The sequence below is a fragment of the Anguilla rostrata genome, chromosome 10, assembly GCF_018555375.3.
Source record: "Anguilla rostrata isolate EN2019 chromosome 10, ASM1855537v3, whole genome shotgun sequence".
Taxonomy (NCBI): Eukaryota; Metazoa; Chordata; class Actinopteri; order Anguilliformes; family Anguillidae; genus Anguilla; species Anguilla rostrata.
The window spans coordinates 25,574,936-25,590,365 of NC_057942.1; the positions used below are offsets into that span (position 1 = coordinate 25,574,936).

A 15,430-nucleotide genomic window follows, 5' to 3' on the forward strand; every position below is an offset into this window, starting at 1 on the left:
ATTTAAGCTTCTTGTAATTCCACAAGTCCAATATATTCATATTTATGAATTTTATCGAGATTAATAAATACTTTTAAAATCCCTCAGAAACAGAAATGATCAGATGAACTGCGCCATGGCTGTACGCACTGTTGACTCGTTCAAAGGGGAGTGGCGTATTTTTTTCCCCACCATCCTCCCCAAAGTCGCCGCCACCATTTCATGGAAGACAAGACCAAGAACGTCTTGTGGTAAGTATCTAGCTTTTTCTGAGAACTAGCTAATGTTATATTCATTGTTGAATTAAAAGTTAACCATAAGTATATGTATATTATTTGCTCAATGAAGTTAAAACCCTTAGACCTATCAACATTATGCCAGCCCGGTACTGAGGTCGCTAGCTAACGTTAGCTAGCTAAAATAGTTGCTAGCTAGCTTAGCCAAGTCATCATATCAGTCTTGTTAAATTATTTGGAGATAAAATATGGGAATAACCAACGTTCTGGCTTTTTTGTGAAAACTACTTTTTCTGCTCCAAACACTTATGGAATGAAACACGAGTCAGGCAAAGTCTTAACGTATGCTGGCATCATATTATTAGTCATCTAGCTTGTCACATATTTCAACATTTTATTATATGTTAACTATTACAGATATGGCTTACCTAAGAAAATGGCAGAAACGGAGGGTTGAGATAAACGCTCTTGCCCAGTCTGACGATAGTGATGACGGCGACATATTAAATGATCGATACGAAGATGGACTTGAGCTTGGAAATGTGATTGTGGATAAAGATTGACTTCAGCATGGAAATGGTACTACAACTAATGAACAGGATAATTCACTCTCGCTTTTTGAACATTCTAACAGTGTAAGTCTATGGAAAATAAAGTTGCCCAGGCTAAGCTGAGGGCATAACACAGCTTTGAAAGCTGCTTCTCCCTGACCGTTTAACCTAGACACACTATTCAAACTTTAAACTGTGCAGGACAATCTATATTAAAATGTAATTTTAAATATCTGCTATGCTTTTTAAACCACAGCTGGTTAAGTTTTGTCGTCTTTTATGAATGAAAAAGAGGACAGCTTTTTTATGAGAAACCTACATTTTAACCATTTTATATTCAAGATAGAGGAAAACTTGGAGTGTGTGGTTTCTTCACCATTTTGTGAATAATATGGAATAGAAATCAGAGATTAGATCTATCATTTACTGCTCAAAAGTTATAGCCATTTTAGTGATGGGTGGGAAAATGCAAAAACTAGTATGCAAGAGAACAGCAGTGTGTTGCAACTCTCCTCTCTCTACCTCTCCTCTCTGCTCCTCCTCTCCTCCATTAAAAAAAAAAATAATAATCTTATTCCAGACTACCGACTATATGACACTTCATCCAAAAACTCAAAAGCAGTGACCTTGTTCAAACAGATAGTCAGGTGAAAGCAATGTGGCAGAAACCCCACCTAGTCAATCAGTAGTCATTTCAGATCAGTGAAATGAGGAAGGGGAAGGGAGAAAGCTACATCACAGAATTCAGATGGGGCCTGTCAGAAAGCTCAAAATCAATGTTAGGCTTATTTTCCTGATCAGTTCTTCCCTTCCTGAGTTAGAAAAGATATCTTTGTGCATATAGGTGCTTCCTAGATATGGCTATGCAGTCTCACTCTTAAAAGTAAAAAAAAACTATTGCAATGTGTCACATGATGTGATGTCATTTGAGTTTTCTTTTTTAAAGATGCGAAGCACCTGATGGATCTGCGATGTCACTAACTCACTCACTCATTTACTCACTCACTCTTTAAAACACTTTTTGTAAATCAGTGTTTCTGTGCCTTCACCAGGGTGCACTTATTGAAAATGTTTAGCTTGTACTTATTTTTGTATTTTTTGCCTTCAGGTTCTGGGCGTTCTAGAACACCAGATTCACATCAGTCCATGAGATCCCAGTCTCCAGACAGAGTGTTGTTCCCTATGTCTACAGACAGTAAGTAATTTATACCAGACTACCTTAAATTCTACATGAAAGGGTAGAGAAAGCTGCTAGTCACATCCAAGTAAAACAAGTATGAAAATGCTGTTTCCCTCTCTAAGGCCATAATCTAAACCCTATATATAAAACATTTTTTGTCACATTCATTCACAATTATAAGCCAAAAATATGTGTTTTTATATTGTATATATATATATATCTACTTCACTCCCAATGACCAGAGGCATGGTTTAGGTGCAGAAGGTGAACTGGCATGCTGACATCTCATTTGAGAACTACTTACATTTTCTTCTTTTTTTTTTGCCATTTTTCTCGTTATACAAATTCCCTGTGTGGACCAGCCACAGTCCTGGTTGCGCTATCCTCTGTTGGTCAGAGGAGGGTGTAGACTGCCTCATGCCTCCTCCGATACATGTAGAGTCGCCAGCCATTTCTTTTCACCTGACAGCGACAAGTTTCACCGGGAGAGCGTAACACGCGCAGAGGTTCACGCTATCTCCCCCGGATCCCCTCCCCGCTGGACAGGCTCCCCGAACAACCAGTAGGAGTTGCTAATGCAGCGATCAGGACTCATATCCTCACCGGCTTCCCACCCGTGGGAGGAACGTGTTCGTAGGATACTTACATTTTCAGTAGATGTGGGTTTTAAATGGGAGAAGTGACAAAAAAGTATTTTTCATTTCTCCCAGCAAGTAGGAATTAGCATGGACCATTTTCAGTTCTGTAGATTTGTTGCTGCTTTGAAGTGCTTATCTCATATGTAGTACTGCTTACACAGGAAGCTGTGCCACTTCTTTCACTGAGAAGTCTCAGGCTGCATGTGTCAAACCCATCAATGCCTCAATGCCAATCATGTCAAGCTGGCAAGTTGTAAGAAACTTATCTTGGTATCTACAATATCTTTCACTGCACACAAAACAGTCTGGGTTGTCAGACATGTAATTCACCATTTGGCCGTTCTCAGCCATAGGAAGCTTCAAAGCGCTGGGCCAGAATAGCCTGGAGATAAAACACAGAGCAGAAACTGGGGAGGGGGGGGATAGCCATTTGAGGTGTGAATGTCTGTGTCTGTGTGTATGTGTGTGTCAGAGGGGGTGTCCATCCCCTCCCCCTCCTCACTTTCACCAGATAAAAAAATGTGGCTATGGTCAGTTTTGGGCAACTTGACAAGAAGTTTGTAACTGTTAAGCCGCGTTTCCACCGCAGGAACTTTACCCCGGAACTAGGAACCATTTGAGGAACTCAGTGCGTTTCGACCGCAGGAACTAGGGTCTAAATTTAGTTCTGGGGGCTTTATTTTAACCCCCAAAAAGTTCCTGCTCGGGGGGTAGTACTTTCCAAAAGTACCGGAACCTTTGGGGTGGGGCGCAAGCGCTGAAAATTTCTGATTGGTCGACTACTTGCAGTGTTTTATTTCAACCGCCATGTTTAAAAATATGCAGCCAAAAACCGATTTATTTTCATAATAACTTCAAATCAAACTTGTATGTTATGCGGCGCAGTAGCCTAGTTTTGGTTATAGCCTGCCAACGTCTTGGAATTATAACGTGTGTTCTTCTGTTCTTTTCTTGCTTTAGTATTTGTTTTATAAATTGCTAAGCATTCGTGCTGGGACAGCATATTACGTACCAAAACATTCAAACGGATTAATTCGGCTGCTGAACATTTTCTTCCGGATTTTCTTTGTTAGCCCGTTGTAATTGACTCAAAAAGTTTGATACAGTTATGTGAGGTATGCGGTAGTTCTGCGTAATTCACATTGGTGATACAGTAAAAGCAAACTGGAAATCACCTTCCGCACTTTTTGTCAGGGTAAAATAACACGTTAATTCTAGTAATCGTCCCTTTAGCTTTTTCAGACTGCCGTAATTTTACTCATTCTTCAATTCCACCAAAAGACCACGAAGACTATGGACTAATTTATGGTGCATGGTTCACATCTGGAGGGCACACTTCGCTGCTCGGCTAGCAGTAACTTCTAAGGAAAGCAAACGGTGGTGGTACCACTGCTAATTTAAATTTTCACGCAAGTCTGGGTTTTCGTTCTATTCTTGTCATTTTGCGATTAGCCTATATGGAATTGATGATGAGAAAGTAATCAAACAGCAAATTGTTTACAACGTGTGCATGTTTTCTGCTGTTGTTGCCAGTTATATTGGAAATGTGAATGCATTCTGTCGCCTCGGATGTCAAGACATGAAAGTGAATGTTCGCATAAAAACATAATGAATGTGTTTGAGAGGATATATAAAACAGTTACAATCTGACTATTTGTTGCATAACAACGGTCCAAGTTCAACTACCAACGACAGTTTTGCTTGACAACGGTAAAATATGCCCAAACGGCTGCAGAAGAATATTTCAATTCCAGGTGATTAAATCGATAAAAATCAATAAATACAAAAGTAACCATATATACTCATTAGCCGCGTTTCCACCAAAATTACCCGGAACTTTCAGTCCCAGGAACTACTTTACCAGGAACTAAAAGGTTCCTTCAGCCAATGGTTGTCTGCGTTTCCACCGGGGTCTAAAGTCCCGCGAAGATTAGGCAAATTAGCCCACTGACGTATGAAAAAGCGACGTTGTCGTCGGTCCATCTGTCATATGATTTCTTCTGTAACCCCATACTACCACCGAAGTAGCCTACATTATTTTCTAATAACCGGGACAGCCCGGAGGGGTTTATTCCACTTATATACAACGGGTTACCAACAATAACTATATATGGTTACTTTTGTATTTATTGATTTTTATCGATTTAATCACATGGAATTGAAATATTCTTCTGCAGCCGTTTGGGCATATTTTACCGTTGTCAAGCAAAACTGTCGTTGGTAGTTGAACTTGGACCGTTATGCAACAAATAGGATATAACAGACCAATAGTCAGATTGTAACTGTTTTATATATCCTCTCAAACACATTCATTATGTTTTTATGCGAACATTCGCTTTCATGTCTTGACATCCGAAGCGACAGAATGCATTCACATTTCCAATATAACTGGTAACAACAGCAGAAAACATGCACACGTTGTAAACAATTTGCTGTTTGATTACTTTCTCATCGTCAATTCTATATAGGCTAATCGCAAAATGACAAGAATAGAACGAAAACTCGGACTTGCGTGAAAATTTAAATTAGTAGTGGTGCAGCCACCGTTTGTTTTCCTTCGAAGTTACTGCTAGCCGAGCAGCGAAGTGTGCCCTCCAGATGCGAACCATGCACCATAAATTAGTCCATAGTCTTCCTGGTCTTTTTGTGGAATTGAAGAATGGCAGAGCAAAATTACGGCAGTCTGAAAAAGCTAAAGGTACGATTACTAGAATTAACCTGTTATTTTACTATGACAAAAAGTGCGGAAGGTGATTTCCAGTTTGCTTTTACTGTATCACCAATGTGAATTACGCAGAACTACCGCATACCTCACATAACTGTATCAAACGTTTTGAGTCAATTACAACGGGCTAACAAAGAAAATCCGGAAGAAAATATTCAGCAACCGAATTAATCCGTTTGAATGTTTTAGTACATAATATGCTGTCCCAGCACGAATGCTTAGCATTTTATAAAACGAATACTAAAGCAAGAAAAGAACAGAAAAGCACACGTTATAATTCCAAGACGTTGGCAGGCTATAACCAAAAGTAGGCTACTGCGTCGCATAACATACAAGTTTGATTTGAAGTTATTATGAAAATAAATCGGTTTGCGCCTGCATATTTTTAAACATGGCGCCTGAAAATAGACAAAAAAATGCTGCGAGTACTCGACCAATCAGAAATGTTCAGCGCTGCAAGCTCCACCCAAAAGGTTCCTGTACTTTCGGAAAGTACTACCCCCCGAGCAGGAACCTTTTGGGGGGTAAAACAAAGCCCCGGAACTAAATTTAGACCCTAGTTCCTGCGGTGGAAACGCACTGAGTTCCTCAAAAGGTTCCTAGTTCCGGGGTATAGTTCCTGCGGTGGAAACGCGGCTATTGTTGGTAACCCGTTGTATATAAGTGGAATAAACCCCTCCGGGCTGTCCCGGTTACTAGAAAATAATGTAGGCTACTTCGGTGGTAGTATGGGGTTACAGAAGAAATCATAGGACAGATGGACCGACGACAACGTCGCCTTTTCATACGTCAGTGGGCTAATTTGCCTAATCTTTGCGGGACTTTAGACCACGGTGGAAACGCAGACAACAATGGGCTGAAGGAACGTTTTAGTTCCTTGAAAAGTAGTTCCTGGGACTAAAAGTTCTGGGTACTTTTGGTGGAAACGCGGCTTTAGTTGGAAGTGGGCATCTGAATCCTATACCTTGGTTTGGTATTCTACATTTCATCTATAATCTTTTTGGAATATTTTGCTGTCTTTTGGTTTTTTGAATTTTGTACCTAGCACATCTTTTATTGAGTGACTGTCCATGTGCATAACCTTAGTTAATTGTTTTAAGGTAGCTGAACCTTGTCTTCAGATGAAACGTGAATATTTGTTGTAACTTAATAAATATCTTAATCATCTGACTGTGAGTTGTACATTTTGATCCAACAGTTTGCTCTGCCTACCAACAAATTCAGTGATTTAATTGATGTCTTTGATCATACTTACCAAAATTAAATCAAATAAATATATTTTACATGTCAGACAAGTGAGGTGTTTTAACTGTTGATGCACTTGTGTTCACTATTCAGAGTGCCAGACATCAAATGAGGGTGTTAACGGTTAAAACTGCTGGGTTCGCAGTATTAAACGTATTTCAAGTAATCCTCACCTTGCTGACAGGGCCAATTGAATACATACGCTCAAATTGAAATGTTTTTTATTGTTTGTTTTTTTTAAGTAAATCAGAATGGAGACCTCCAGGGAGTGAGGCTGCCTCAAGGCAAGAACTGTTCAGCTCTTCACAGCACAACCCATCACCATGCCACAGCAGATTAATTTTATCAGTGCCAACCCAGGTTCTTAGTTGGTCCATTAACTTCACATGAGCAATAGTGGCAAAGCTGCATGCAGGTCAAAAAGAACTAATTATGAATATCTATTAGACACTGCATTGACAATTATTCTAGTATTTATAGAAATCTTAAAGGAGAAATCAGGCAGATTTTTTAGAAAAACCATATCTTCTCTGAAAAAGTAGTTTGCAGCAAACATTTTTTTTCTAGAGTCCAGAGTCCACAGTAAATTTAATTAATAGAGGTTTACCCAGGGCAGCTTTAACATGTGTTGTAACTTCAGAATAGCAACCTCTTAATGATTGTCCAGGTCATTATTCACAAAAATGTTAGCATCACCAAGCAAGACTATCATATCATATTTCGGCACAATCAAGGTATTAAAATCTGTAAACTATGTTAAGTTAGTTGCTACACTTGTTTCATGTGATCATGTTCACCTATATATTTTACATGTTGCTATGAGATACTGGCTAGACTTAGTGTGAGGATACACATACAAATTTCAAAAATGAAATGTCTTTTATTTGTTCATTAAAATGGAAAGGAAAAATAAATAATTGCATGGCATAAAAAGATTTAGCTTTTTTTTTTGCAAACATATTGCCAAAAATCATTCTTAGAAGTGGAGTGCTTTATTATTAATTGTAGCGTATGTAATCATTTACAATAGTCTATCTTCAATGCTGGAAACTACGCTGCTCCTTTTTTGGAAGGATGTATATATATATATATATATATATCCAATGAAAGATAGCTGATGAACACATGCATCAATCAAGTAAGGTTGATCAATAAATTCCTGTCCAATCAAAGGCTCCAGGTCAGTAATTTAAGTGACAAAAACCCCACTTGTGCATATCCAGTGAACCCCACTTTCGTAACTTGGATGAAAAACAGTTTGGATCACTGGGCCATGGTCATAGGAAGAGGTTCACTTTGGCTGGGACCAATTTGCAGCCAGTGTTCGAGAAGAATTGGCCATTCTCCAGTGTGTAGGTCAGTGAACTCCCCACAGCTTCAACAATGTCCCTGCGCTGGCATTGGCCACGTTGGCATAGCTCCCGACGGGCACAACGATTCACATGCCATCGGCTCAGAGGCAGGAAGGGAACCAAGCAAGTAACCAACTTTTCAGAAATAATCCTTGACTGGAAGAATCCACCTGAAAGCACAAAGAGAGATTAAAATGAGCCCTTACACCCGATTATTTACACTATGACCTACATCAGTGGTGTCAAACTCGTTGCCATGGAGGGCCGTGTGTATGCAGGTTTTCATTCCAACCAATTAATGCTGCCTTAATTGAGTCCAATTACTCATTCAGCCATATGCGTTTAACTGCATTGAAGCACAGAATATAAGAAAATTTTTATTTAGACAATGCGGGTCACCATAGACGTCGGGTCACCATTGTGCACAAACCTGCATCCCTAATTCAGCAAATAATTTAACTAATTATATAATCAAGATCTGAGGCTGGAATGAAAACCTGCATACACACGGCCCTCCATGGCAACGAGTTTGACACCACTGACCTACATTCTCTGCTATCCTTACAGACTGAATTTGTAACCGTTAGTCTTTAACCAAAACATGGTGGATCCTGCTACATACCTAAAAATACTGAACAATAGCTAGCTAGCCAGAGAAATTAACTTAAAAGGTACCTATAGATAATCCACTTGGCACTGGTAACGTTGAGGTTAGCTGCCTAGATTGTTAACAATACAGCTGATGGATGGGGGGTAGAGGGGGGTGTTAATGTCCCCTCAAAAATGGCATTATACTGGGGGAGGGGCGGCCTCAGAACCCCCTTAAAACTGATGTCAGATCAGGGAGTCACAGACATGCAAATCCATTACAAACTACCGGTAATTTCTTCCTTCAAGTATTTGGGCAGGACATTACGACCACAAACTGGACATATACAAATAATCTGAAAACTGGACATTCAGGTCGAAAACTGGACGTATGGGGACCCTAGCATATTTGCTAACTGTGTCAATATGTGCGCTGAGTCCAGAAAGGATGACTTCTCTACAAGCATTCAAAATAAAAATGGTCACTTCAGGGGGTAATAATGGTGGATTCTTTGTTGTTACCAATCCTTGCCAAATTCACCCACCTAAGATATTGTTGTAAGTAACCCAAGCCCCAACTAAAAGTTTTAGTCTATAGTTATCTTTTATGCGTATGCATGTCACTCTCCACATTTAATTATCTTATGCTTAATACATTTATCCATCCATCCATTATCTATACCCGCTTATCCTGGGCAGGGTTGCAAGCCTATCCCAGTGTGCATTGGGCGAGAGGCAAGATACCCTGAACAGGTCACCAATCTATCGCAGGGCACACACACCATTCACTCACACACTCACACACTCATACCTATGGGCAATTTAGAGTCTCCAATTAGCCTACCTGCTTGTCTTTGGACTGTGTGAGGAAACCAGTGTACCTGGAGGAGACTCACGCAGACAAAGGGAGAACATGCAAACTCCACACAGAAAGGCCCAGGCTGGGATTAGAACCTTTTTACGGTTAGGGTTAGGATTAGGATTAGGGTTACTGTGTTAAGGAATGATATCTCAAGAAAAACGTGTTTTTAAAATACAAAAAGTTACTCAAGCATACAAAGCACTGTGTATAAGCCATTAACTTAACAGCAACTTTGAAATCTAGGCCTGTTGTTAAAAGTATTATCATATCAAAATGAGGCCACGTTACAATAAACAATATTAGCTATCTTACTGTACTGTAGCTCATGCAAATTAAACATGCTCTTTTCCAAAACAATGCTCCACAATATTTCCTAAATTATTTAATGTAACTTGACCCTGTGTTCATATTACCATCTGAAGAGAATGTGGTCATTTAAACACTGTGTCCTATCAAAGAAAAAATAGCCAAAGGTGTGAATATGGTAGAGGTACACCTCGACCCTTTTTCATTTTTGGAAAAACAACGAGCAGGTAATTTGAATGTGGAGATATCTCTCCCCACCCTCCCATACTAAGTGAAGGGGCATTGACCAAACTCACATAGAGAGCTTTGGGGTAGCTGCTGTTCCAACTGTAAAACCTATTAGTTGCGAGCTAGCTAGCATAGTGGACCTGTTTACTCTTCTGTGCTCTCTGTGATTGCAGAAATCAAATCTCCATTTGTATATAACCTACCCCATGCCTGCAATAAATGTTGGGCTACTTATAGGCTTTGGTGTGATGATGTGTAGATATTTTAAGCCACTGTACTGACAGAAAGCTTGTAATTCCCACTTGAAAATGATGCAACAGTGAGATTCTTCAGTCAAACATAATTATGTTGTGATTTAAAGCAATGCATAATTTAGACATTTTGGATAGATTTGAGACACTGGGTACACTGCTCACTTTTTGATTCATAGATCTTTAGTAGTTCTGCGTATCCACCCTTAGATTTGACGCACTTGTGGTCAAGGAGTTTTTGATCCAGGACATGTATAGTTTAACTGTATTTGCAATCTCTCAGTATTTTTTTGCCTAGACAATTGCATTTGTGGCACTTTATTTCTTCCAAAATTATTAATATAAACTAATCTAAGTTAGTATTGTAAATGGTACAAATGTCTTGCTTCATTTAGGCCATTTTTCAAGTCTCTGTGATGCTCACATCTGGAGTTATAAAGCTTTAAATAGGGTACCCCCTAAATGGGCAAGGATTGGCATGTGTGCAAAGGGGTTAATAATCTTTCACATGGTTTAATCAACTCAAATTGTAATATCCACTTATATGCTGATGATACAAGTCCTTATTGCCATACCTCCACCCTTGCCCAAGTCTTTAAATACTTAAGTATGCTTTAATTATATTCAGTCAACTCTTTTTGATGTACAGCTTGTCCTTAATGCAGGCAAAACTAACTGCCTAGAGTTTTCAAGGTTTCATTCTCAGTCCATAGAAGAATTGAAAATCACCACTCTAGAAGGTAAATGCATGAAAGAGTATCTTGCTAAAAATACCATGGTATCTGGCTTGATGATAAGCTTAGTTTTAAATTGCATATAGATAAAGTAATAAAAAAACTGAGGAATCTATTTTAGGAATAAATCTTGTTTTAGTTATAAACTCAAGAGGAAACCTATTTTAGCTACATTTTACCAAGTTTGGAGACATACTTTACATGCATGCTTCCTCCACTACTTTACATACCTTGGACACACAGTTTACCATAGTGCCTTACACTTAATTTCAGGTGTTAAATAATTAAACCATCATTGTCTGATATATAAATGGTCTGGTTTAACTTTATTACATAATCATAGATTGATCCACTGGTATACATTCATTTATAAAACAATAATCGGTCTATTTCCTTCCTACTTTCCTTCCTACTGTCTACTAATTAGAAATACAAATAATTATCACCTCTGCTCCAGTGACTCAGCGATACTCTTTTTTTCATGTTTGGGGAAAAGCCATATTTTTTTTTTAAGCATATTTTTTTATTCAAAAGAAAGGTATAGCATCAGCATACAATTCAAGAGTGTAATTTTATTTCTCCCCCCCTCCCATTTTTTTCCCTCTAGAACAGTCCCGATACTGTCAACATAACAAGGATAAAGAAAAATAGAAATTATATAGAAACAGTAATAATTGAAAACAAAAATAAGATGATAAATCTTAAATAATGGATAAAAAGAATTAAGTAAAATATACAGACGAAAAAAAAAAAAAAAATATATATATATATATATATACAGTGGGATCCAGAATTATTGGCACCCTTAATAAAAATGAAGAAAAAAGACTGCATATAATAAATGACACAGATAATAATCTATATGTTATGTTCAAACATATGGGAAAACGATATACTTTTATTTCAATACATTTACTCTCATGCTTCAATGTTTTTTTATTAAGTAATCTAATTTTTTCAGAAAACAATAAGTGCCATAATTATTGGCACCCCTAACAATTATTGTAATTAAAATCAAACAAAATGAAATTGGCAATGCAATTTTACTTAATTTAGTTCATCTCAATCTAAAGGAACTATATTGTGTCATTCCATCACTTCCAGTTTCACCAGAGAATAAAAATGAGGTAACAAGCATACAAAATCCCTTTGTCATCCATCAGCATGGGAAAAGCCAAATAACTGTCAATTCAGAAGAGACCGATGGTAATTTACCGTCACAAGTCTGGTAATAGGTACACAAAAAGACATAAACGGTTAAACATACCACTTGGTGTAAGGTGTAAAACATATGGAACGGTTGCAAATTTGCCAGGAAGAGGAAGCAAGTGCATGGTGTCCCCATGGAGAGTGAGGAAGATGGTGAGAGAGGCCATTAATTACCCAAGGATCACTGTTTAAGAATTGCAGAGACTGGTTTTGTTTCTTGCGGTCAACAAGTCTAAAAAGAACATAAAATGGCACCTCCATACCAACTAACTCTTTGGAAGGGTGGCACGAAGACAGCCCTTACTGAGCACAATAAATAAAACCAAGAATCTGGAGCTTGCCAAACCTCACTGGAATTATGACTGGAAGAGAGTGCTGTCAGATGAGACCAAAATTGAACGTTTTGGTCATACACACCATCGACATGTTTGGCGGCAAAAGAGGAATGCATTCCGGAGAAGAACCTCATACCTACTGTCAAATATGGAGGTGGGTCATTGAGATTTTGGAGATGTTTTGCTGGCAGTGGTCCTGGGGCACTATTTTAGATCAATGGCACAATGAATTCAACAAAGTACCAGGACATTCTGGCAGAAAATTTGGTTGTCTCTGCTAAGAAGCTAGGACTTGGTCATAGGTAGATTGACCAGCAGGACAATGACTCCAAGCATACATCAAAATCTAAACAGAAATAATAATAATAATAATAATAATACATTTATTTTATATAACACTTTTCATGAACTCAAAGACGCTTAAGTGGTACATACATACATACAATGAAACATACAATTCAGAGAAAAAAAAAAGGGGGGAAGACAAACATCAAGGGAAAGCTAGGGAAAAGAGGTGGGTTTTAAGACGTGATTTGAAGGAGGTGAGTGAGTCAAATGTACGGATGTCAGGGGGGAGGGCATTCCAGAGTTTGGGGGCAGCAACTGAGAAGGCGCGGTCGCCAAAAGAACAGCACTGAGAGGGGATGGTGGTGAGGAGGCCGGCAGTGGATGAACTTAACTGTCTGGGTGGCTGGTAGGAGAGCAGGAGATCAGAGAGGTAAGTGGGTGCGAGGCCATTTAGGGATTTGTAAACTAGGAGGAGGAGTTTGAATGTGATGCGTGATGTGATTGGGAGCCAGTGTAAATCTTTCAAGATGGGGGTGATGTGAGACTGGGAGGATGTGCAGGACAGTATTCTTGCGGCCGAGTTCTGAACCAATTGCAGTTTGTGTAGGAGGCGGGAGGGAAGACCAGTGAGGAGTGCATTGCAGTAGTCCAGTCTGCTGGAAATGAATGCGTGAATGAGTTTTTCTGCATCGGGATGGGTGAGAGAGGGTCTGAGACTGGAGATATTGCGTAGATGAAAAAATGAAACCTTGACAGTGTTGTTGATGTGCTTTTCAAAGGAGAGGGATGGATCAAGTATGACACCGAGGTTGCGGACCAGGGGGGAGGTGGAGACAGGGGTACCGTCAATGGTGAGGGAGAATTTGTAGTTTTGTGAGCTGGGGTTTTGGTCCGATGAGAATAATTTCAGTTTTTTCACAGTTGAGTTTTAGAAAATTGTGTTGCATCCAGGATTTGACAGTTTTCAATGATGGCAGTGGGTGGCTGATTAGTGGATGTAGAGCAGATATAGATTTGGGTGTCATCTGCATAGAAGTGGAAATTGAGACCAAAGCTGCAGAGGATGGGGCCAAGGAGAAGCATATAGATGGTGAAGAGGAGGGGACCAAGAACAGAACCTTGTGGGACACCCTGTGTGACAGTAGCAAGATCTGAGGTGTGACCATGGATAGATATGAATTCTGACCTATTTGTGAGGTATGAGTGAAACCAGTTGAGAGATGGGCCAGTGATGCCTAGGTGAGACAGACGGGTGAGGAGGATGTTGTGGTTGACTGTGTCAAAAGCGGCAGAGAGATCCAGGAGGATGAGTATGCTATATGCACCAGAGTCAGAGGATAGGAGGAGGTCAGTTACCACTTTGGTGAGGGCTGTTTCTGTGCTGTGATGGGGTTGGAAGCCGGACTGAAGGGGCTCAAAGAGGTTACTGTCGGACATGTATGAACGGAGTTGGGAAGCAATAACCTTTTCCAGAAGTTTGGACATTAATGGGAGGTTGGAGATGGGGCGGTATTTGGAGAGGGTGTTTGGGTCCAGGCCAGGTTTTTTAAGGATTGGGGTGACGGCAGCAGTCTTGAAGACGGAGGGGACAGCACAGTGGGTCAGGGACAGGTTAATGAGCTTGAAGAAATTAATTAATTTTAGAGAAAATTAATCAGTCTGTGATCAGACAAAGTGAACAGAGAGCTGGTGAGGTTTGAGATGTTGAGACCGGTAGAACAGACAAGGTCTAGAGTGTGGCCCTTGGAGTGTGCAGGGAAGTGTACATGTTGAGTAAGGTTGAAACAGTCCAAGACTACATTGAGGTCAGAGGCAGGTGTACACTGAGTGCAGTCAGCATGGATGTTGAAGTCGCCCAGTAGCAGCAGACAGGGAACAGGCAGATGAGAGTAGTTCAGTTAATTCAGACAGAAAAATGAGATTTGGTTTAGGGGGGCGATAGATAAGAACAGCAATGACACTGTGTAATTTAAATGCAATGTATTCAAAAGATGTAACAGAAATCGGGAGGGAGACTTCGGATGGGGTGAAATTAACATGAAAAATGATTGCGAGGCCGCCACCCCTTCCAGGATGGTGGGGTTTGCAGAAGTAGCTAAAACCTGGGGGCGTGGCTTGATTTAACGAGAAAAAGACGCCTGGCTGCTGAAATGCTTAAGTGAAATCAACATCCATGTTTTACAATGGCCATCTCAGTCTCCAGACTTAAATTCCATCAAAAACCTGTGGTCTGAACTGAAGAGGGGGATCCATAAGCACAAACCCAAAGATATCAATGATTCTGAAAAGTTCTACATAGAGCAATGCTTAAAAATCCCTCTTTTTTAAAGTCTTGTTTTACTCAGTTGTTTTTAAGCCTTTTTACAAGGTAAAAAGCTTCTAACATGCAGTATATCTCATTTGAGGGACATAATCTAATAGTGACTCACATGTGTGCTGTGGTGGGGTGGGCGTGGTTTGAGCGTCGGCTGCAGAGAGAGAGAGAGTGAGAGGACCGGCTCTCGGATCCGTCTTCACAACTGTCAGGTGGAGGTAATCAGCGCCGATAATTATCAATTGTTTAATTGCGCTGATTGCCTCTGATTGTTTTCAACAGTGAGCCTGGGGTTTTTAAAAGCGGAGACCGGGAGTCTTCGGGGGCGGACGCCGGAGAGAAGGACGCAGTGTTAAAAGAAACGAAAGACAAACCCTGTGTTACGTTGTGTCCAAGAAAAAAGCCGTGG

The 15,430-nt window shown here is 39.8% G+C and overlaps 2 protein-coding genes across 2 annotated transcripts in view; one reads left to right on the forward strand and one right to left on the reverse strand.

Moving 5' to 3' along the window:
• The window catches only part of cfap157 (cilia and flagella associated protein 157), a 158,298-nt gene extending 142,974 nt beyond the window's left edge, over positions 1-15,324 (forward strand). Inside the window, exon 7 of the mRNA XM_064297699.1 lies at positions 15,304-15,324. Within this exon, the coding sequence (XP_064153769.1) occupies positions 15,304-15,306 (3 nt within the window). The 3' untranslated portion in view covers positions 15,307-15,324. The remainder of the gene's footprint in view (positions 1-15,303) is intronic.
• Positions 7,126-15,430, reverse strand: part of tor2a (torsin family 2, member A) — a 41,305-nt gene continuing 33,000 nt past the window's right edge. Inside the window, exon 5 of the mRNA XM_064297717.1 lies at positions 7,126-8,076. Coding sequence (XP_064153787.1) covers positions 7,832-8,076 — 245 coding nt within the window. The 3' untranslated portion in view covers positions 7,126-7,831. The remainder of the gene's footprint in view (positions 8,077-15,430) is intronic.